The 22515-nt window shown below is 45.1% G+C and overlaps 1 protein-coding gene across 1 annotated transcript in view; it reads left to right on the top strand.

Annotated features, from left to right (window-relative positions):
• The first annotated feature begins 4147 nt into the window (after positions 1 to 4147).
• SPATA7 (spermatogenesis associated 7) overlaps positions 4148 to 22515 on the top strand; it is a 96257-nt gene continuing 77889 nt past the window's right edge. Inside the window, 1 exon segment of the mRNA XM_030558969.1 lies at positions 4148 to 4291. Within this exon segment, the coding sequence (XP_030414829.1) occupies positions 4252 to 4291 (40 nt within the window). The 5' untranslated portion in view covers positions 4148 to 4251.

The following is a 22515-nucleotide window of genomic DNA, read 5'->3' as shown; positions in this document are numbered from 1 at the left end:
GGGCACCTAACTCTCTTTGGCTTCTTTGAAAATCCCAGTACCATTTAACATGTAATTGAGCATTCATTTCACTTTTTCCACTGTGTAAGAGCTCCTGTAGGTTCAGGGTGTGTCATGAGGAACTAAGAGGACTGCTGCTCTCACAGCCAGAAGAAACGTAACATGTAAAACAAAACTGATGCTCTGTGCACATAAAGGAACTTCCCCCAAACTCAAGGGAGGATTTGGCCATGATAAAAAACAGGGTACTTGTAACATCATGATTCATACATGTGCTTAGATACCATGATGAGAGGCACTTTAGGAAAACCAAGATACACAGACCGACTGACAATCCCAGGACCTGAAGGGTCCCAAAGTGAATTTTAAATTGATCAAAGGAAATAATTTTTTTACACAATGCACAATTAGTCTGGAGAATTTATTGCTACAAGATATCAAATTTCCAAAAAGGCTCTGCTGTTTATACAGCTAATAAGAATATCCAGTGTTAAAATAGAGGAACTAAAAATGTTGAACAGGGTATAAATATTAATATTTCAAGACATAAGACAACCACTAACTGATGGAGATTAGGAAGAAATTTTGCCTAAAGGCAAATTATTTTATAGTTCTCTTCCTTCCTCTCTAGTATTTAGTGCTGGCAACTGTCAGACAGAATATTGGACTAGATAGACCATTGGTCCAATCAGCATGGCAATTTCCGTGTCCCTATAAGTTAATAGGAGTTTTGTCTGATTTAGGAGTAAGAACAGAGCCCCTGTAAATACTATTTCATTGTTTTTGTAACAAGTTTGAACTGTTCCAGGTTTATTCAGATATTTCTCCAGGGATGCCCATAATCAAATTATCTTTTTGCATGAAGGGAAGGAATTACTTGCAGACAAAATGATCACATTGTAATGAATGTTTCTTTACTTCCATTTCTCTTTGACATCTCATGTTCAGATATGAATGATTTTAATGAAACACATTAAGGTAGGAAAGAAGCAAAACTCACAGCTATTATAGCATTAATCACTCTAAATATTCCTGATTTTTTCAGAGTAACTTCATGGCCCTCTACAGATGGGAGATCATTTAGCGAATAATGCCCTGTCAGTTATTTCTTACCTATGGGACTAGAATTTTAATCCATCCTTAGGTCTTCAGCACGTGTAAACATCTGTTGTAGTATTAGCTAGTAAACCAGTGGTTTACAGCTCATATCTGTAAATTCATAACTAGCTCAACTGATCGCTCCTTTGGGTGGGTTGAAAGTTAAATAGCACATACAGATGTCAGCTAGAACAGTTTTTCCTCCCAAATACTGTATTTCCACTTTCAGCTCAGCCATACTGGGGAACCTCCTAACCCTTCCTGAGGTGGATCGGGACTGAAGGGCAACAGAAACAAGGCATAAAGGGAGGAGGGAATGGAAGCTGTGCTCTACAGGAGTTTCATCCAAGGTAGCAGGGAAGGGCAGACAGGAGAAAAGGTGGAGACGTGGTGAGTAGATCCATGACAAGAGAGATCAACCAGCCAAACCTTCCCCCCAGGGTAGGGGGAACCTCGCAAGGCAAGGTTAGCAGTAGTGGCCATAGAGCAATGGTGCTGCTATAGTCACTGTACTATGAGTGATTAAAAAAACTTCCTCTTTTTAAAATATTACCTTTTTCAATACTCCATATAGGTGAGATTATTAGAAATCTCTTTTAGGCCAGCACTGTAAGAACAGGACTAATTTAAACATACAGAGAGTTAGAGTCCCAAATTGGTACAGTTTTTAATTATGCTGTCATGCTGGTGTTTTGACACTAATGGAGAAAGAAAACAAAAAGTAGCCCCTCCTCCCACTGTACTACTGAGATTAATAATAAAATAGTCCTTTTTATTATTATTTACATTGGGTCATAGATGTGTGCAGCTATTTACAAATTACGGCTTACAAATTATCCTTTTGCTAATAAAGGTAAAGCGCTATTGCCTTTTAAAACCTTTACTAAAAAAAATCTGGGCAGCTGTGATTCAGTGTTCTCCAGTTCACTGTTAGAGTTCTCATAAAAAAATCAGAGCTTTCTAAATGGACTTTTATGTATGGGTGGCCAGTCTTCAGGTGACTACTTTCCACATTACAAAAACACCACCACAGAAGATATAATTGCTCCCATTTTTGACAGTCTCAGCACAGAAGTAAACAATCTGAGGGCTGATTAGATTCTAAAGACAAAAAGACCACTATTAGCATCTAGTAGTCAGAGCTCCTGATAACACAGGCCACAGAACTCCCCTAAAATAATTCATACTTGAACTACAGCAGCGGCCCCCAAACTTTTGAGAGTCATGCCCACTCTTACCCCGTCAGCACCCTCCCCACCCTGCTGGAGTTAGACTGGGAGCAGGGATGTGGCTCTCGGGGAGTAGGAGGGCATATGGATAGGAGTAAGGGGGCCAAGGCTGGGGCCACAGCTAGGGGTGGGTCTGGGACCAGGAGTGCAGTTGCAGCAAAGGGCCAAGGCTGGGGGCGGGAGTGGAGCCAGAGCCATAGCCAGGCTGCGGTGTGGACCGGCAGTCGGGCCAGGTGCAGCTCCGTTCCCAGCCTCCAGGCTGGAAACAGGGCTGCGGCCAGTGGGCGAAGATAGCATGGGGCCAGGAGCAGAGCCACCCCACCAGGCTGTGGTGGTGGGGGCTGGCAGCCAGGCTCCCGGCTGGGTGTGGAGCTGCACCGAGGCTGGGGACAAGGTCAGGTACAGGGCTGGGAGTGGCAGACACAACTGAGTGGGACCGGACCAGAGCTAGGGGGGTGCTCCCTCCCCTCCTCTCTGTGGTGGCTGGCCTGGGCCCCACCCCGGATTTTCCTCCACACACCCCTGGGGGGGCGCACCCCAAAATTTGAGGACCTCTGAACTAGAGCATAGTGTTGTGTATCCTCATCTCTCATTGAAGTCAGGCTTTGTTGGTAGTTAGACACTGCAAGATCAGGGCCTTCATAGTCTGAAGATTCACTTACCTATTCATTCTCTAGAGGATGATTCTCCTGATAAGAGCTGAGGCTCCCTGGAATAGCAGCATGGGTGAAGCTTGCACTGCCACTGCCCATGCTGCACCTGATCTGTGTACTGGATGTCAGTCCCCAGGACCATCAAAGCAGCACCTTCTACCAGCAGTGTTTTAGCCCAGTGGGGTCCCATCTTGGTTAGTTCTCATTCACTACTGTAACGAACATGCTAAAAAATACTTCTGTTACCATGGGTGGGAAGTGGTCCTTCATTTGTTAATGTTATTGTTCTAGGAATCTGCAAAGGAGCAACAAGGCCCACGACCAAGAGGAACCCCACCCCCAAGCGCACACAGAGCTACACCCCTTGGATAGGGCCACTAGCTACTAAATTTACCCATTGCCATGGCCTATTGTGGCTCTTAGCTACAGCCCAGAGATAGGTCAGACAGCCCCAAACAGGGCCAGACGGGTCTTTGGTAGGGAAGACAACAGGTGCTGTACCAGACAATGCCTCACACAGCCCCCTCCATGGTCGTGCCTTGGCGGGCTGCACTTTCTCCATCCTCTTTACCCTTGTGGTCTCCTCACCCCTCCCTTCTCCATCCTCCCATCTCCTCTCCTCTCATAGACTCATAGGTCAGAAGGGACCCTCTCCTCTCCCTTCTCCGTCCCCCATGCCATCTCCTCTCCCCTCCATTCTCCATTCCCCCTGCCCTCTCCTCTCCTCTCCCCTCCCTTCTCCATCCCCCCATCTCCTCTCCTCTCCCTTCTCCGTCCCCTATGCCATCTCCTCTCCCCTCCATTCTCCATTCCCCCTGTCCTCTCCTCTCCCCTCTCCTCTCCCTTCTGTCCCCCCTGCCCTCTCCTCTCCCCTCCCCTCCCTTCTCCATCCCCCCTGCTCTCTCTTCTGCCCTCTCCTCTCCCCTCCCTTCTCCATCCCCGGCCCTCTCCTCTCCCTTCCCCCACCCTAACCTCTCCCCTCCCTTCTCCAACTCCTCTTCCTCGCACCCCCCCCCCAGCCCATGCCCTTCTCCGCCCTTAGCCTCTCTCTTCCCCCGCCCCTCACTGGCCTCCTCCTCCCCGGGGCTGCCGGGCCTCGGGACGTAACACTCCCGGCGACGTAACCGGGTCCGTGGCCATAGCAACCGTGCATGCGGCCAGAGCGGCCCCGCCCCGGCTAGGGGGGAGGGGCCGCCGCTACTCCGGAGCTGAGAGGAGGGGCCGGGCCGCGGCTCAGGGAGAGGAGCCTGGGGCCGGGCCAGGCCAGGAGCATGGGAGTGAGGATGGAGCGCGGCAGCAGGAGGAGCCCAGGTAGCGCGGGGCCTGGCGCCCCCCGGCGGAGGGACGGAGCGGGCCTGTAGGGACTCGCCGAGGGCGAAGCTGGGCGGGGGGCGACCTCGGCTGCAGCAACACCTTCCGCACGGAGCTGTTAGTCACTGGCTGGGGGAGGGGGACACCGATCGCTCCCAGCAGCCATTGCTCTACCTGCTCCGACTGGGAGAGCTCCCAGCATGCATCGCTCCACCCTGATCCCAGGGGGCAGGCCCCTGGGGGGAGAGCTCCCAGCATGCATCACTCCACACTGATCCCGGTGGGTAGCCCATAGCAACAGCCATACTATGTTCAGTCAATGATCCATCTAGTCCAGTATCCTGGCTTCTGACAATGGCCAATGCCATATGGTTCAGAGGGAGTGAATAGAATAGGGCAATCATCAAATGATCAATCATCAAATGATCCATCCCGTCTTTCAGTCCCAGCTTCTGGCCGTCAGAGGCTTAGCGAAACACAGAGCATGGGGTTGTGTCCTTGATCATCTTGGCTAATAGGCTCCATGAATTTATCTAAGGCTACATCTACACTACAACTGGGATCGACTCTCTGAGATTGATCCACCAGCAGTCAATTTAGCGAGTCTAGTGAAGACCCGCCAAATTGACAACAGATCACTCTCCAGTTGACCCCTGTACTCTACTCCCAATGAGAAGAGTAAGGTAAGTCAATGGGAGAGTCGACCTAAGGTACGTCAATTCCAGCTACGATATTCACGTAGCTGAAGTTGCATAGCATAGGTCAGCTTACTGCGGTAGTGTAGACATAACCTTATTCTTTTTTGAACCCAGTTATACTTCTGGCCTCCACAACATCCACTGGCAATGAGTTCAAAGGTTGACTGTGTGTTGTGTGAAGCTTTGCTTCCTTTTTGTTTGTTTTTAAACTGCTGCTTATTAATTTCATTGGGTGACCCCTGGTTCTTCTGTTTTGTGAAGGGGACAATAGCATTTCCTTATTCACTTTCTCCACACCATTCATGATTTATCATTATGATACCTCTATCATATCCTCCACTTTAGTTGCCTCTTGTCCAGTCTGAACAGTCCCAGTCTTTATAATCTCTTCTAATATGAATCTGTTCTATACCCCTAATCATTTTTGTTGCCCTACTCTCTGTCTTTTCCTATTCTAATCTATCTTTTTGTGTAGGAGTGACCAGCTCTGCATGCAGTATTCAAGGTGTTGGCATACCATGGATTTATATAGTGACATTATGATATTTTCAGTTTACAGTAAACGCTCATTAGTAGCCACAGATGCAAGCATCTGTTGCTGTTATGGGGAGTGTCATCTGACCGAAGGCATATGAAGAGTAAAGGATGTTTTGGAAGGGGAGGGGTAGCCACTTTGTGTGGGGGTTGGGGGAGGGTGGAGTAGAGAACACCAAGTTTGGAAGTGGAACCCTGGGTGTGGCAGGGAGTCCCCAGTCACAAAATGGCTGAGTGAGCCCGACTATCGGACTTCCTTGGCGAGAGATATATGGCGAGAGATATATACCTCTTTTTCCAGATCATTTACTAATATGTTGAATAGCATTGGTCCCAGTACAGATCTCCCTGCTGTTTATGTCTCTTCATTTTGAAAACTGACCGTTGATTCCTATCCTTTGCTTCCTGTCTTTTAACCAGTTACTGGTCCATAAGAGGACCTTGCCTCTTATCCCATGACAACTTACTTTGCTTAGGAGTCTTAGGTGAGGAATCTTGTCAAAAGCTTTCTTGAAGTTCAAGGACACTATATCCATTCAATCACCCTTGTCCACATGTTTGTGTCCCCCCATCCCCTAATTCTAGTAGGTTCATGAAGCATGATTTCCTTTTACAAAGGCTGTGTGGATTCTTCTCCAGCAAATGATGTTCATCTATGTGTCTGTTAATTCTGTTCTTTACTATAGTTTCAAACACTGTCTGGTACAGAAGTTAGACTTACCAGTCTGTAATTGCCAGGATCACCTCTGGACCGTTTTGGAAAAATTGGCATCACATTAGCTATCCTCCAGTCATTTAGTACAGAATCTGATTTAAGTGATAGGTTACATATCACAGTTGATAATTCTGCAATTTCATGTTTGATTTCCTTCAGAACATCTGGTCTTGGAAATTTATTACTGTTTAATTTATCAGTTTGTTGCAAAACCTCCTCTATGGATACCTCAATCTGGGACAACTCCTCAGATTTGTCACCTAAAAATAATGACTCAGGTATGGGAATCTCCCTCATGTTCTCTGCAATAAAAACTGATGCAAAAATTTCATGTAGCTTTTCTGCAACAGCCTTGTCTTCCTTGAGTGCTCCTTTAGCACCTCAGTCATCCAGTGGCCCCTCTGATTTTTTTGGCAGGCCTCCTGCATCTGAAGTAGGTAGAAAAAACTAACAGCAATTTGTTTGTCTTTTGCTAGTTGCTCTTCAAATTCTTTTTTGGCCTGCCTAATTATACTTTTACACTTAGCCTGCCAGAGTTTATAGTCCTTTCTCTTTTCCTGAGAATTTGATTTCCAATATTTAAAGGATGTCTTTTCTCCTTTTTTCACCTTTTTTACTCTGTTCTTTTGCCGTTGTGGCATTTTTTTGGTCCTCTTTTTTTTATTATTTGGGGTATACATTAATCTGAGCCTTATTGTGGAGTTTTTAGAAAGTTTCCATGCAGCTTGCAGGCATTTCACTCGTGTAACTGTTCCTTCTAATTTCCATTTTATTAGCTTCCTTATTTTTGTGTAGTTCCCCTTTTTGAAGTTAAATGCAACTGTGGTGGAATTCTTTGATTCTTTTCCCCTCCAACAAGGATGTTAAATTTAATTACATTATGAAACGAGCTATAGCCTACGAAAGCTTACGCTGAAATAAATTTGTTAGTCTCTAAGGTGCCACAAGTACTCCTGTTCTTTTTGCGGATACAGAGTAACACGGCTGCTACTCTGAAACCTGTCATTATGATCACTGTTACTGAGCAGTTTTGGTATATTCTCCTCTTGGACCAGATCCTGTATGCTATGTAGGACTAAATCAAGAATTGCCTCTCCCCTTGTTGGTTCTAGTACTAGCTGCTCCAAGAAACAGTCATTCATGGCGTCTAGAATTTTTATCTCTGCATACCATCCTAAGGTGACGTACCCAGTGAATAGCCTCTCAAATCTCCCTGAGCATTTCACAGTCACCATCCCCATCCTGGTCAGGAGGCTGATAGTATATTCCTATTGCTATACTCTAATTATTCAAGCATGCAGTGTCTACCCATTGAGATTCTATGGTACTGTGTGATTAACTTAAGATTTTTATTGTATTTGACTCTATGCTTTCGTTCTTTTATTGTTCCACTCCCTCACCAGCATGACCCACTCTGTCATTCCTATATATTTTGTATCCTGGTATTACCATGTCTCATTGATTATCATCATTCCACCAAGTTTTTGTGATTCTTATTATAGCAATATCCTCATTTAATATCAAGCACTCAAATTCACCCATCTTAGTATTTAGACGTCCAGCATTTGTATACAAGCACTTATAAAATTTGTTAATATTTAGTTGTCTGCCTTCATGTGATGTAACTGTGAGAGACTTTTTTTCATTTGACTGTTTCTCTTCAGCTCCGACCTGTACTTTTTCACCTTCTGTCCTCTCCTTTTTATTAGGATATAGAGAGTCCCTATAAATAAATCCTCCCCTAAGGGATGTCTCTGTCCAAACCATGTGGTCCCCACACTTATTGGCTTCCCCCCAGCCTTAAGTTTAAAAACTTCTTTACAACCTTTTTAATTTTACATGCCAGCAGTCTGATTCCATTTTGGTTTAGGTGGAGCCCATCCTCCTGTATAGGTTCCTCTTTTCCCAAAAGTTATGGTAACCATATTTTTCAAAGCGAAAACAGCACATCCCCAGCCACTCGCCCAAGACTGCCCCCCAGCCCTTTGCTGTTGCCAGTTGGAACCCTGCCCCTACCCTGAGCCAGGCTGTTGCCCAGTTGCTGGAACCCTGTAGGGGGTCCACATGCTGGAATGTCTCTTTCCCCCACTCAGCCTCATCCCCACTCACCCCCTCTACACCACATCCAACTTTTTTGACCAAAATGGTCATTTGTCCTATTTGCTCTTGCCAACTGATTAAGTCAGCAAGAGCAAATGAGACAAATGCCTCCTTTGAGGTGAAAAAAAGTTGGGACAGCTGAGGCAGTGCTTAAAAAAAGTACTGTCACGTCCAAAAAGGGACTGTCCCATCCAAAATGGGACTTATGGTCACCCTACTAAAAGGTTGCCCAGTTACTTAAATGCTCCTCCCTACACCATTATCTCATCGATGTGCTGAGACCTTCAGTTCTGCCTGTCAGAAAGGCCCTGCATGTGGAACTGGATGTATTTCAGAGAATGATATGAAGGTCCTGGACTTGAATCTGTTACCTTGCAGTCTAAATTTGGCCTCCAGGAGCTCTCTCCTTCATTTCCTTATGTCATTGGTACCTACATGTACCACAATCACCAGCTCTTCCCCAGCAATGCGCGTAAGTCTCTCTAGCTGTCTTGAGAGAACTGCCACCTTCACATCCGGCAGGGAATCCACCAACCCAACTATTTATATTTCTAATAATTGAATCCCCCATTACTATTATTTGTCTCTTCCTAATAACTGGTGTCCCCTCCCCTGGAGGGGTATACTCAGTGCTAGATGATATCTTCAGTGGCAGAAGGGTCCCAACTGAGGGATTGTTGCCATCCAGTTCAGTTTGATGTTCTCTTTCCCAAGGCTAGCATCCTTGTTAATAGCACAGAGGCTGTCAGACAGTGGGACGGCTCTGTGTCTTGGAAAGTATTGTCTGTGTACCTCTCTGTCTCCCTTAGCTCCCAGCATGCATCACTCCACCCAATCCTAGGGGGCAGTCCCATAGGAGGAGAGCTGTCAGCATGCATCACTCAATCCTGATCCCATGGGGCAACTCCCTGGGGGAAGAGCTTCCAGAATGTACCACTCCACCTTAATCCCAGAGAGCAGCTCCCTGGGGAGAAGGCTACCAGTATGTCTTGCTCCACCCTGATCCTGTGGCACAGGCCCATAGGCAGAGAACTCCAGCATACCAAACCCTAACATGATTTCATGGAGCTGAAGCATGTTGAAGGGATTTTGCCAGGTTGAATTCCAATCAGTATCAAAACAGAAGTTAAAGGTAGTTTCAGATAATACTATACTTTTCCCTGAGTCCCTTTGTCAATTTTTTTAGCTTTTCAATCACATTTTCCAATTTTTTTAAATGGCACAAAGGTCCACATGGATCAGATGGCAAAACAGAGACCCTAGTGACTGTAATACATATAAGCAGCTAATGAAATGAAACATTATGCATGTGCTTAACTCTATTCACTGTGATTAGTTCCGTTGACTGCAAAAGGACTACATCAGTACATAAAGTTAAGTATGCACATAAGTCTTTGCAGAATCAGGGCCTTAGAAGGTCTGCTTTATAATAATAATAAATCCACATGTGTGTTTTTAATGGTATCAGGTGCTAATATGGTAAAGATTTAAGTTTCTCACTAATAACCACAGTTTTCAGGGTTCAGACTCTCAGGGTATTTGAAATCAACATAATTTTATTTTTACCTAAAATTGTTATTAATAGTTTATGTGGAAATAAAAATATAACTTGGATTCTGATTCAATGTTCTTGGCTTTGAGGTTTTTGGACAAGTTATAATTTAAAAATAAACGGCTTTAGAGATTTAAAAATTATTCTTTGCATGGATTTAATCTGTTGTGTCCTGATCCTGCAAACACTTGTGCACATGTGTAACTTTACTTCTGAGAATGATCCCATTGGCATATATGGGACAAAACAAAGGAGTGAAGTTAAACACATCTGTGATTGCAGGATCAGGCCCTAGCTGTTTTTAAAATGCTCAAGATATTTTTAGGTCTAAAACAACAACAGTATGTGCTAATTTCCTAGCTATCTCTTGTGACAATTGTGTAATGAGGGTAGTACTAATCCATGGCTGCTACGCTATTCAGCACCATATTGAAGTGCCATAGTGATATACAAGTAAGTTTAAGTCAACAGGGATGACATTACATTATCATGCAGTATGAGTGGTGTCAGTTCACATCTGTGGTGACACTGACAAGATGATTTCTCTGCAGACATTGTTTTGCCATCAAAACCACAGTTTTAATGTGAGTTTTAATAACGCTTAGAACAATGAAATTCGGCACAGAAAAATACTATCTGTGCCCAAGATTTTTAGTATTAAATTCTCTATAAGGTATTCTCAAACTGGTTTACCTGCAGATTACTCACTCAATATAAAGAAGATCCACTTACAAGCTCACTTCCTTCCCAAATCCTTCATCTCTTACTATTGGTTCTCAAAATATTTTTTCTGTGGGCCCATAAGGATTCTGTGGGTTTCTGGTTGTCAACTGGTTTCTGGTTGTCAACTGAGATTAATAGTCTGTAAGATCTAGTCTTCCATCTGTGCAGTGGTATTTGCATGAGTTACTCCTGCTAGTGTATGTGTAAGAGTGTAAAATACTTTACAAGTATGGAAGAATTAGACTGTTATATTTTAAATACAATTTTACACTTATTCCATATATCATATGGGACTTCTGTTCATGTCAATGTGAATTTTGGGCAGAGATCAAACTTTACAATAGTCATTGCCTTAGGCTATGTTATGTTATTTAGTGGTGTGGAATTCTTCAGAACCATATGTGATGGAATGTCTTGGCACAGTTCAGACAAGGGTATGGCACCTTGCCCTATAAAAATGTAAAGTATTGTTGTTGAAATACAGGGTAATTGGTTCTTTTTACACCTAGGATTAATTTGAAAAGAACATGGTTCACTTTTTAAAATTCCAGATACAAAATTAAACCCAACAGTTATTTACTGTACTGATCCCAGAAGCCAGTTAGGTTAGTCACAGATTCGTGTTTTTTATGGCCATATAAGGAACATAACTATCCAAACCAGCTTTATTATTTAAAACTAGTAGTCTACATTTGGTTCATCTTCCACTGCCTTTGCTTGGCACATTACTGAACAGTAATAAAATTGTAGGCTTATTGCTTATCAATGACACACAAATGTGATGTTGTTCTGTTACGGCAACACAGAAGTCATCATTTAATTACCACAAGGATGTTGCTATGATATTTCTGTAATTTGAATGGGCTTCAGAGTGTATCAAACAAAAATACTTCTTTTATTCACAAGCAACACCAGCCCTTTCAGTTTCTTCCCTCAGCGTAGATACTGACACTGCTCTGATCTAACTGTGAGCTGGAAGGGCATTCTGAGTATTTACATGCAAATATGACCACCTGTGCTGCTTTTGTATTTCTCTGTATAACACTTTGCTAACAAATAGGTTTTAAACTGGAGCAGGACTATCATATCCTAGGACTAGTATGAGTTTTTCAGAAATCAGAATTGCCCCAAAATGTTCATTGACCAGTCAGGCAAGTGGAAGAATAATGCATTCGTGATATCTAAAGGGAAAAAGCAGTCACAGGCTTAGAAGTAATGTGTGAAAGATAAAGGCACACTTTAGACATAGCCAGGAGAGTTTCCCATTTTGGGGGCAAGTATACCTTAGGCTTCTATTCAGCAAAACACTTGAGTGTATTTAACTTTAAGCATTTGAATAAGTGAAGTATATGAGTGGTTCCATTGAATTTCAAACAAACTACTAGGGAGACAAGGTGGCCGAGGTAATATTTTTAGTGGAATCAAGAAAACTACTGACATGTACTGCATAGGCACAGTAAATAGGTTTTTTCCTCAAAAAGCATTTTATCAAAAAAAATCTGGTTTAAATTAAAAAAATCTGATTTTTTTAAAAAAAATTTTTAAATCATTGATTTTTATCCACCCTGGTCCTCCTACACATTGAGGTAGTAGTGCCAGTCCTGTAGAGCAGTCAAAAGAATGATTATGATTTACTGATGCTTGCGTCTTCCCACTTGCGACACTTGCAGCAGTATTCGGAGCGGTGCACTCTGGGCAGCTATCCCACAGGGCATCTCTTCCTCTTCTGCCGCTAAGAGTTGTGGGAAGGCAGAGGGAGTCCCGGAGTATCTTGGGTCCTGTCCCAGTGCCCCATGATGCCTTGCTTCACATACCAGCAATCCTCTGTGCTTCCATCCGCATTTGGCACCCTCTTTCAACAGTTTGAATACTGTGTGCTCTGGCTCTTTGATCTGCAGGAACGGACCCTGCACTGTTGACCAATATGCTGCTTGCTCTCACTAGCACATCACGAGTGGCAGTGGAGTTATTTCGTAAACCACAAAGGCAAGAGGAGTTTGACACTGATCTCGCCACGTGTAGTAGATATGACACGAGATTGCTTGTGGCGTTCACAGAGGTGCTGACTACAGTGAAATGCCGCTTTTGGGCTTGGGAAACAAGCACTGAGTGGTGGCATCACATCGTCATATATGTCTGGGCTGCAGAGCTTTCGGATGAGGAAAGCTGCATTCATGGGACTGTTTGATGAGCTCGCCCCAGCCCTGCGGCACAGGGACATAAGAATGAGAACTGCCCTGTCATTGGAGAAGTGTGTGGCGATTGCGCTATGAAAGCTGACTACTCCAGACTGCTACCAATTGATCGCTAAACAGTTCAGAGTGGGAAAGTCGACTGTTGGACTCTGGGCAATGTGCATGACGTGGATGTCTTTGCACAGATGGGTTTCCCTAACTGGGGAGGGGGTGTTGCCGGCAGATAACTGCCTGAGGCCAAGCAACAGCGGGGGGGTCCGTCGCCTGGTGTGCCGCGCCAATAAACACACCAGGGTGGAGAAGCAAACCAAGTTTATTTGAGATCTCAAAGCGGTGCAGGGAGATTGACTCAGATCAAGCACACCTAAAACAAGCAGTCTGTTCCTTTATATCCATGAGAACTTTTCTCACTGACTAGCAATCCCCCGTTTCCCCTCCCTCCTCCTCCTTCCTCCCCCTGTAGCAATTACGTAAGCGCAGGTGCATTAAGTAATCTTGGCCGCGGCAGCTCATTAGTAAGTTTTCCTTCTGCAAGTTACCTTGTCCTTCTGCTAAAGGTGCACAGGCCTCATTATTTCTGCTTTAGACCAGTTAGAACTGTTGCAACTGATAACAGCTGTTACACCTGGCCTTTTGGGTCGATTAAAGTTCAAACATGGAGGGACTCTTGTCTGCTGAGGCCTAAAACCAGGAAGGCTCCATACTCTTGTGGCCTTCCACCCTCCCGAGTTACGTAGGGTTATGCTTAGTGACACCAACAGGGGCGATAGATGGTACACACATTCCAATTCTGGCATCAGACCACCTGGCCACCCAGTACATTAATCAGAAGAGGTATTTCTCTATGGTTCTCCAGGCGCTTGTGGATCACCGTGGGCATTTCACAGACATTAATGCAGGCTGGCCTGGAAAAGTGCATGACACACGCATCTTTCAGAACACTGGCCTGTTCAGGAAGCTGCAAGCAGGGACTTTCTTCCCAGACCAGAAGATCACCGTAGGGGAAGTTGAAATGTCCATTATGATCCTGGGAGATCCTGCCTACCCCTTAATGCCATGGCCTATGAAGGCATACATGGGGAACCTTGACAGCAGCAACGAATGATTCAACAACAGGCTGAGCAAGTGCAGAATGACAGTTGAGTGTGCTTTTGGCCATTTAAAGTCCCGCTGGCGCTGCTTATATGGGAGGCTGGCCAATTACAATATTCCTATTCTTATAGTTGCGTGCTGTACACTCCATAATATTTGTTAAGGGAAGGGTGAAAGCTTCACTCAGGGTTGGACCACTGAGGCTCAGTGCCTGGAGGCTGAATTTGAACAGCCAGAGACTAGGCTATTAGAGAAGCACAGCCCAGGGCCCTAAGGATCAGGGATGCTTCGAGGCAGCAAGTTTAAGCTGAAAGTCACTAATATTTGTTGCTATGCTCGAGAGTGCAGTGCTTGTAATACTAGGAGATGATTAAGACTGGTGCATGTGATGCACTGTGAAGGTTTAAGAAAATTGCCTGTTGCTTTGAAGGGCTCTGTTTGCGTTCAGTTAATGGAATAAAGATTGCTTTCAAAGCAAAATAATTATTTTATTAAAAAGCAACAACTGGAGGAGAGAGACTAACATAAAAACACATCAGCACTATGGGGAATGGGGGAAGAGAGGGTCCCAGAAGGAGGGGCAGGTTCTGGGATGGTTAAAGATTTGGCTCTGTCCGGATATCATATGAAGTCTTGTCCTTTGGAGTACAGTGCAGCAGGTACTGTACTTCAGCAGGGCCTAATTGCAGAGGGATGGGTGCTGAGTGCAGTGGGTACTGGGAGTCCTCAGTGCTGGACAGTGACAGGGGAGGAGTGGAATGTCGTGGGTGCAGACTGCAGCCAGGAGGTGGATAAGAGAGTGTTGGTGGTGTCAGGGAGGCGCATGGGAAAGAGTTTTGCGACAGCAACTGTGAGGGAGGGCGGACACGGAGCTGCTTGGTTTGCAGTGCTAGTAGCGCCTGGAGTATGTCTGCTTGGTGCTCCATAATGTTTAAGAGCCGCTTCGTGGCTTCGTTCTGGTGTGCCGCGTTCTCCTTTTGGTCCTTCTTCTCACTGTCCCACCGCTCCTTCAGTTCTTGTTTTTCAGCCACAGAGTGCATCACGACATCATGCAGAAAGTCCTCTTAGTTCTTCGTAGCTGCCTTCTTATTCTGCGCAGTCGTTCAGCTGGCAATAACAAAGAGGGAGGCTGAGCTCCCAAAGTCATCTCTCTGAAGCCAAAATGCAACACGCAAACCACTGATTTAGTGATTTAAAACACAGCCACTATTCACATAACTGTCTCTAACTGGCTGATCTCAGGCAAGCACATATGAGCCACAAGACCCCCAAAATTGTGAGTAACCGCAGGGGCAGGAGAAATGAGTGTTCCAGGACCGTACTTTACACTGCGCAGGTGGCTCTTGGGGAGAGTCAGCCCTGTAGGGGGGGCCTTATAATCATTACTGTCTCCACATTTTCCAGAGGATGTGATCATTATGGAGGATATCTCGCTGCTGAGAGTGAGCAGGGAATCAAGGGACGGTCTTCTCCAAGACCGTGGTTTCCACCCTGGCCCTTATGCGGCTCGCCTCTGTGCAGCAATGGTGTCCGTCCCCCCGCCCACAGTGATGGCAGAGTAGTGCAGGAAAGTTACCCTTAATGGGGCAAGAAACAAAGCAGCTCTGCCAAAGAACCTGCAGCAGCGAATTGCCCAGTATCTCCATGAGAGTTTCGTGGAGATCTCTGAGGCAGAGTCCCGTGAAGTGAGGGAGTCAATCAACAGCCTGTTCCACCACTCAGACTAGGCATGTGGTGTTACATGCAGGGCTGACTCCAGGCCCCAGCGCGCCAAGTGCGTGCTTGGGGCAGCATGCCCAGGGGGGAACGCTCTGCCGGTTGCTGGGAGGGCGGCAGGCGGCTCTGGTGGACCTCCCGCAGGACCAGCGGACCCTGCGGGAGGTCCACCGGAGCCGTGGGGCTGGTGAGCGGCAGAGCGCCTCCCGCGGCGTGCCGCTGTGCTTGGGGCAGTGAAATGGCTAGAGCCGGCCCTGGGTACACTCATCATTCAGACACAAGCCTGCTTTCTGCAACCTTCCTGCCCCCAACAACTCGCTTCAGCGATTCCCAAAATCAGAGCCACTTTCCAGGGACCTCCTCCCTTGTTTGTGCTTCACCAAGCTCTGACAGCTGTGACTGGCTAGCCTCCTCCAGGGTAGAGAAGAGCTCATGGCTGCATGCATCTCTGACCTCCTAGTCATCCTCTGCCTCTGAGTCCCCCTCCTCCTCCACATCCTCTTCCAAGATTTCCTCTTCCTGGCACAGTTCACTCTTGACTGGCACACGAGCCTGGGAAGTATCCACAGTGGCCTTTGCAGTGGAGGTGGGGTCGCCACCAAGTATCACATCCAGTTCTTTGTAGAACCAGCAGCTCGTGGACACAGCACTGGAGCAATGGTTTGCCTCCCACGCCTTTTGGTAGGCATTCCGCAGCTCCTTAACTTTAACCATGCACTGCAGTGTGTCCCAGTCATAGCCCCTTTCTGTCATGCATCGTGAAATCTGTCTGTAGGTATCCAAATTCCTGCAGCTGGCGTGCAGCTGGGACTGGACAGCCTCCTCTCCCCAAATGCTGATAAGCAAGTTACACTGGCAAGTTTCTGCACAGTAAAGCAGCTTTTTGCACTCAAACTGCAGACGTGTACACACTGCCAAGCCACTTTGTGTGCAGAAACTCCTCGGTGGCAGTGCTGAAAAAACCCACCTCGACAAGAGTCATAAGGCTGTTTGTGCAGAGGCTCCAACACTGTATTGCCAATGTAGACACTCGATTGCTTTCTGTGCTGTAATTGGCCTCTGGAGCTGTCCCATAATGCCTTCGGTAACTGCTCTGCTCATTGTTTTGAACTTAGCTGCCTTGGAGACATGTGCCCCTCCCTTTCAGAGCACCGTTTCAGACAGCCATTGTGTGCTGTGCTGATCTGCTCCAGAACTCGCGTGTGTGTGTGTGTGTGTGTGTGTGTGTGTGTGTGTGTGTGTGAGAGAGAGAGAGAGAGAGAGAGAGAGAGAGAGAGAGAGATTCCTGTGCAGAGACCCCAGGGAGGGAGACCAGGGCTGATGTCAATGTTTCCCCCTGCCTCAGGACTGATTGTTTCCTGCCGCTGTCTGAACTTACAGGACAGCATGCTGTCACACTCTTTGTCCCCCAGAACACACTGTCTCTCCCCCCCCCGCTTCATATATATACACACACACACTACCTGTCATGCACACTCCCCCTCCCCACATACACACACTTCAGTTGAAAAGCAGCTGGCAATGTAGTAGGATGCCCATGGGACAATGGAATTGGGAAACCTGCATCATGTGACGCTGTACCTGCCGCATGAGGCATTGAAAGCCCTTCCCCTTAGCACCCTGCAGCCAGGTACACAGTGGGATATCTACCACAATACACTGCTGTCTTTTTCAGTGTGAGAGCTGCTAATGTGGATGCGCCCCAGCATCACAAGGAGCGCAGTGTGGTCATGCAACAGCTGTTTATTAATTCCAGCATTTTAATATAAGTGGTATAACTTGTGGTGCCGAAACTTGCCAGTGTAGACATACCCTAAGATGCTTAGACCCACTGCTTTAAACATAGAACACAGCTACCTATTGAACTTTTCTGGGCATTCAGATTCAGTTACCTTTTAAACTAATTTATTTTTTCCTATTTAGTTTCCATTAATAAATAAACCACTGATTGACACAGCAGCACTTTCTGCAATTGTCACAAAGCAAGAGCAATAGTGCTTCATCCATAACTTCCTCAGTCAGCAAACTGAAACTTTTAATTAGGAAAAAAAATGGTAATGAATGTTTTCAAGATTTGCTTTTGGTGTCCTTTGGTTTGAGTCAGTTTAACACAAGATTATTTCATTCATCACATTACTTTCTAATCAATCAATCAATCAATCAATCAGGGGTTTTTTAGGTAGTGTTATTTTGCTTTTTGTTTGGGATTCTTTTTAACTGTAAAACATAAATATCTTTCAGTTTGTTCATTTTACATTGTTTATGCAATGTGTTTGTAGGTTATTTGTCCTGGAGCACTGAGAAAACTAGTATCAGAGGGTAGCCATGTTAGTCTGGATCTGTAAAAGCAGCAAAGAATCCTGTGGCACCTTATAGACTAACAGACGTTTTGGAGCATGAGCTTTCGTGGGTGAGGATGCATCTGAGGAAGTGGGTATTCACCCACGAAAGCTCATGCTCCAAAACGTCTGTTAGTCTATAAGGTGCCACAGGATTCTTTGCTGAGAAAACTAGCACACTGTTGGGCATTAATAGTAGACCTTAAAGAAGAGCTTCCTGCATGTAATTCAGCCTGCCTATTAATAGTCTATGTTTAGTTAATGGACTGTATAGCGTTACCATTGTACATATGGCAGACACTAATATCTGTTGTAGGAAGCCTGTCACTTTCATAACATTCCAGTTTTACACCCAAATGTAGTTGATTACATGCAAAATTCAAACACAGAAAAAATGGAATTTCATTTTAAATGCATGTTATTGAATTTTTTTGGAATTTAATATGTTCTTTTCAAAAAGTCTAGGAAATTACAAGAACTCTCATCCAGCAAACACCGCTCATCTCATATTAAATTATAAAGTTAACTGCATTAAAGTCAGATTAATGATAAAATCTTTGTCCCATCAAGGTCAATGGGAGTTTTGTCATTGACTTCACTGAGTCCAGAACTTGGTCCAGTATGCTTGAATTCAGTTTGCATAAACAGAAAAAATCATAGTTAAGACCACTATGTGCTCAATTTTGCCTTTATGATTTTAAAAATAGTTTTTGTAGCTTCAAAAGTAGGTGCAGGCTCTTTTCAGTTTGCATCCCATATGGCAGCCACAAACAAGCCCAATACCTAATTTTCAAATGAAATTGAGCTTTTTCAAAGCTGTCATTGCATCTGGCTGGCTCTTAAAGTGAATGACTCCAAAATGGCATGTAGGAGTTGAATAATCCCTCAGGGAACCACAAAACCTTGCAGATTTCTTCCATGCATGTACCCCATGTTTTTCTAAATAATAAAGTGATATCATCATGCTAGTATAAATGGAAATGATAAACTCCTGGGCTGACATCTTACTTATTAAGGCCATTCCTACACTACCGCTTATGTTGATAAAGCTTTCGTCTCTCAGGGGTGTGAAAAAACACCCCCTCTGGGCAGCATAAATGTTGCCAGCATAAGCGCTCTTGTACACTGCACTATGTCAGTGGGAGAGTGTCTCATGCCTACATAGCTGCCGCCACTCATTGAGCTGGTTTTATTTTGTCGACAGGAGAACTCTCTCCCCTCCGCATTATGCGGCTACACGAGTGCTCTTACAAGGGCAGAGCTCTATTGATACAGACATGGTCCAAGTTTCAGGCCAATACAGAATTTTGTGGACAATTTATAAATCCTATTATAGGGCCTGAGTTTGAAATGCTAACATTATTATATATTATAATTATTGTAGTAATCAGATATAGGTTACTCTGTCCCTTCAGCATTCCTTCTCAAAAACAGATTCAGGGCCAAATTCTTTCCACTTTATTCACTCAAGTAGACCTGTTGAAGACCTTGGGATTGGGAATGTGAAGGCTCAGCCCTAGGTTTGTGGGGTCCTGTGCAAGATGCTTGAGAAGAGGTTGGGTTGGTCTGTTAGAATTCTGTAATCTCTCTTTCATACAGGAGGTAGAAGGAAAGGATTTCAACAGCTGGTAGATGATGATGGATCAAAATGTAATTGTAGATGGGAATCATCCAGCGAGGGTGTCTCTGGAGGGATCCCACTGGGATCTGTTCTTGGCCCAGTGCCCTTCAATATCTTTATCCATGCTGTGGAAGGAAATATAAAATCATTTCTGGTAAGGTTTTCAGGTGACATAATAATTGGTGGAATGGCAAATAATAATTGTGGGGACAGGTAAGTTATATAGAGAGATCTTGATTGCATGGTAACCTCACTTGAACAAATTTGCATTTTAATACAGCCAAATGAAAGGTCATATATACATCTAGGAACAAAGAATGTGGTCAGACATGGGGTGGTGGACTGTATTTTAGAAATCAGACATTCAGGAAAGAATTTTGGGATCATTTTGGATTATCATCTGTACATGATTTCTGAGTGCACTGTGCTGGCTAAGGGAGCGAATTAAACCTTTGGATAGGTAAACAGGGGAGTATCAAATAGAAGTAGGAATGTGCTATTTACCAGTGCATATGGCTTTAATGAGACCATTAATGGAATATTATGTCTCCTACTGTGTCCCATTCTGGTGTCCACTATTTGATTCGTGCAAGACAAGATTAAGAGGGAGTCTGTTATGATGTATATAAGTATATACCCGGGGAAAAGATTCTGATAATGAAGTGCTCTTTACTTTAGCAGACAAAAGTATAAGAAAATTCAATGGCTGGATGCTGAATCTAGATAAAATCAGACTAGAAAGAAATTGTACATTTTTAACAGACCTGTGTTATATGGGAGGTCAGACAGGATGATTACCATGGTCCCTTCTGGCCTTAAAGCCTCTGAAACAGAGAGAAAAGTTAACCATGGAAATAGGGTTGCCAACTTTCTAATGTCACAAAACTGAACACCCTTGCCCTGCCCCTTCTCTGAGGCCCCACTCCCAGTCATTCTATTCCCCCCTACCTCCTTCACTCGCTCTCCCCTATACTCACTCACTTTCACCAGGCTGGGGCAGGGAGTTGGGGTGAGGGCTCCAGCTCGGGGTGCAGGCTCTGGGGTGGGGCCAGAAATGAAGGGTTCAGGGTGCGGGAGGGGGCTCCCAGGGCTGGGGATGGAGGGTGGGATGTGGCAGGTGGTGAGGACTCTGGCTAGGGATGCAGGCTTTGGGGTGGGGCTGAGGATGAGGGTGGAGGAGGGGGCTCAGGGCTGGGGCAGGGAATTGGGGTGCAGGAGGGGGTGTGGGCTCTGGGAGGGAGTTAGAGTGCAGGAGGGGGTTTCGACTTGGGGCAGGGGGTTGGCGTGCAGGAGGTGATTTGGGGTGTGGGCGATATTTACCTTGGATGGCTCCCAGTCGGCAACAGGGCTAAGGCAGATTCCCTGCCTGCCCTGGCTCCACGCAGCTCCCAGGACTGGCAGCATGTCCCCGCTCCGGCTACTAGGCAGAGGTGCCAGGAGGCTCTGCACACCGCCCACACCTACAGGCACTGCCCTCACTGCTCCCATTGGCCGTGGTTCCCAACCAATGGAAGCTGCGGACCTGGCATTCAGGGTCGGGGCAGCGCATAGAACCCCTGTGGCCGCCCCTGTGTCTAAGAGCCGGACATGCCAGCTGCTCCCAAGAGCTGCATGGAGCCAGGGCAGGCAGGGAATCTGCCTTAGCCCCGCTGCGCTGCCGACTGGATTTTTAGTTGCCCAGTCAGTGGTGCTAACCAGAGCCACCGGGGTCCCTTTTCAACTGGACACCTGGCAACCCTACGTGGAAACAACTTACCTAGGAATGCAGTGAATTCTCTGTCAGTCCAAGTATTGTACCATAGGTACTGTGCTATATAATTGGTTATGTTTTGGCTATGTATTATGTATGTTTTATAGTAAGAATTAAGTATCAGAGGGTAGCCGTGTTAGTCTGGATCTGTAAAAGCAGCAAAGAATCCTGTGGCACCTTATAGACTAACAGACGTTTTGGAGCATGAGCTTTCGTGGGTGAATACCCACTTCCTCAGATGCATGTCTGAGGACATGCATCTGAGGAAGTGGGTATTCACCCACGAAAGGACATGCATCTGAGGAAGTGGGTATTCACCCACGAAAGCTCATGCTCCAAAACGTCTGTTAGTCTATAAGGTGCCACAGGATTCTTAGTAAGAATTAAGGTATTAAAATAAATAGAATAGTGAATACTAGTATTAGCCATTTTCTTTTAATGCCTTGTAAGTAACAGACAGAATTTTGTCAGTGTCCATGTTAATTAAATTAAAGGAATTTTGGAGGCCCAGGCCCCAGTAAGGGAAAGGACAGCTACAAAATTTAGTAAAGTCTAATTTATATTGCCTTTCTTGTTCAACATAAAACACTGCTATTTGTAACCTTTTGAAGGTCTCTGCAAAAACTATGTATGTGAATAAGGAATGTACGCATCAGGAAAAAATAAGGTGTAAAGGCCATTTTTGAAGCCAAATGGCCAAAAAAAAATAAAAAATAAAAAAACCTCAAAAAACTAAAAAATGCCAAAGAACCATCAGTGTGCATCCATGGTTAAGGGGAGGGGGGCAGACCAACAACTCTAAGGTGAAGGCTGGCACCCTTAAAACACAAAATAATTAATTCAAAGCCAAACAAAATAACTCTCTCAAAGGTGTTTTGGGCCATCAAAAAATAACACCAATTAAAAAGTAACCAGTCACAAACTAACACAGCAAAATCCATAAACTTCAGCAACAACAAAAAACTATAAAAACAAAGTGCTTTGCCATGAGACTTTGGGTTCGTCTTGCCACTACTCCAAAAGCATCAGATCGTGATCGACAGAGCCTAGTTCCCCTCTGTGACCAATTTGGCTGGCCACTAAATTAATCCAGACTCTGGATTAGTAACTATAAACATCGACTGGCAGAACTGTGTGTGTAGCTAAAAAGCACATGCTAATTGCTGTATTCTCAATAAATGCGACATAT

This window comes from Gopherus evgoodei, chromosome 4 (genome assembly GCF_007399415.2).
Source record: "Gopherus evgoodei ecotype Sinaloan lineage chromosome 4, rGopEvg1_v1.p, whole genome shotgun sequence".
NCBI lineage: Eukaryota > Metazoa > Chordata > Testudines > Testudinidae > Gopherus > Gopherus evgoodei.
Note: the sequence above shows the minus strand (reverse complement) of the source record. Positions and strands in the feature narration are given on the sequence as shown.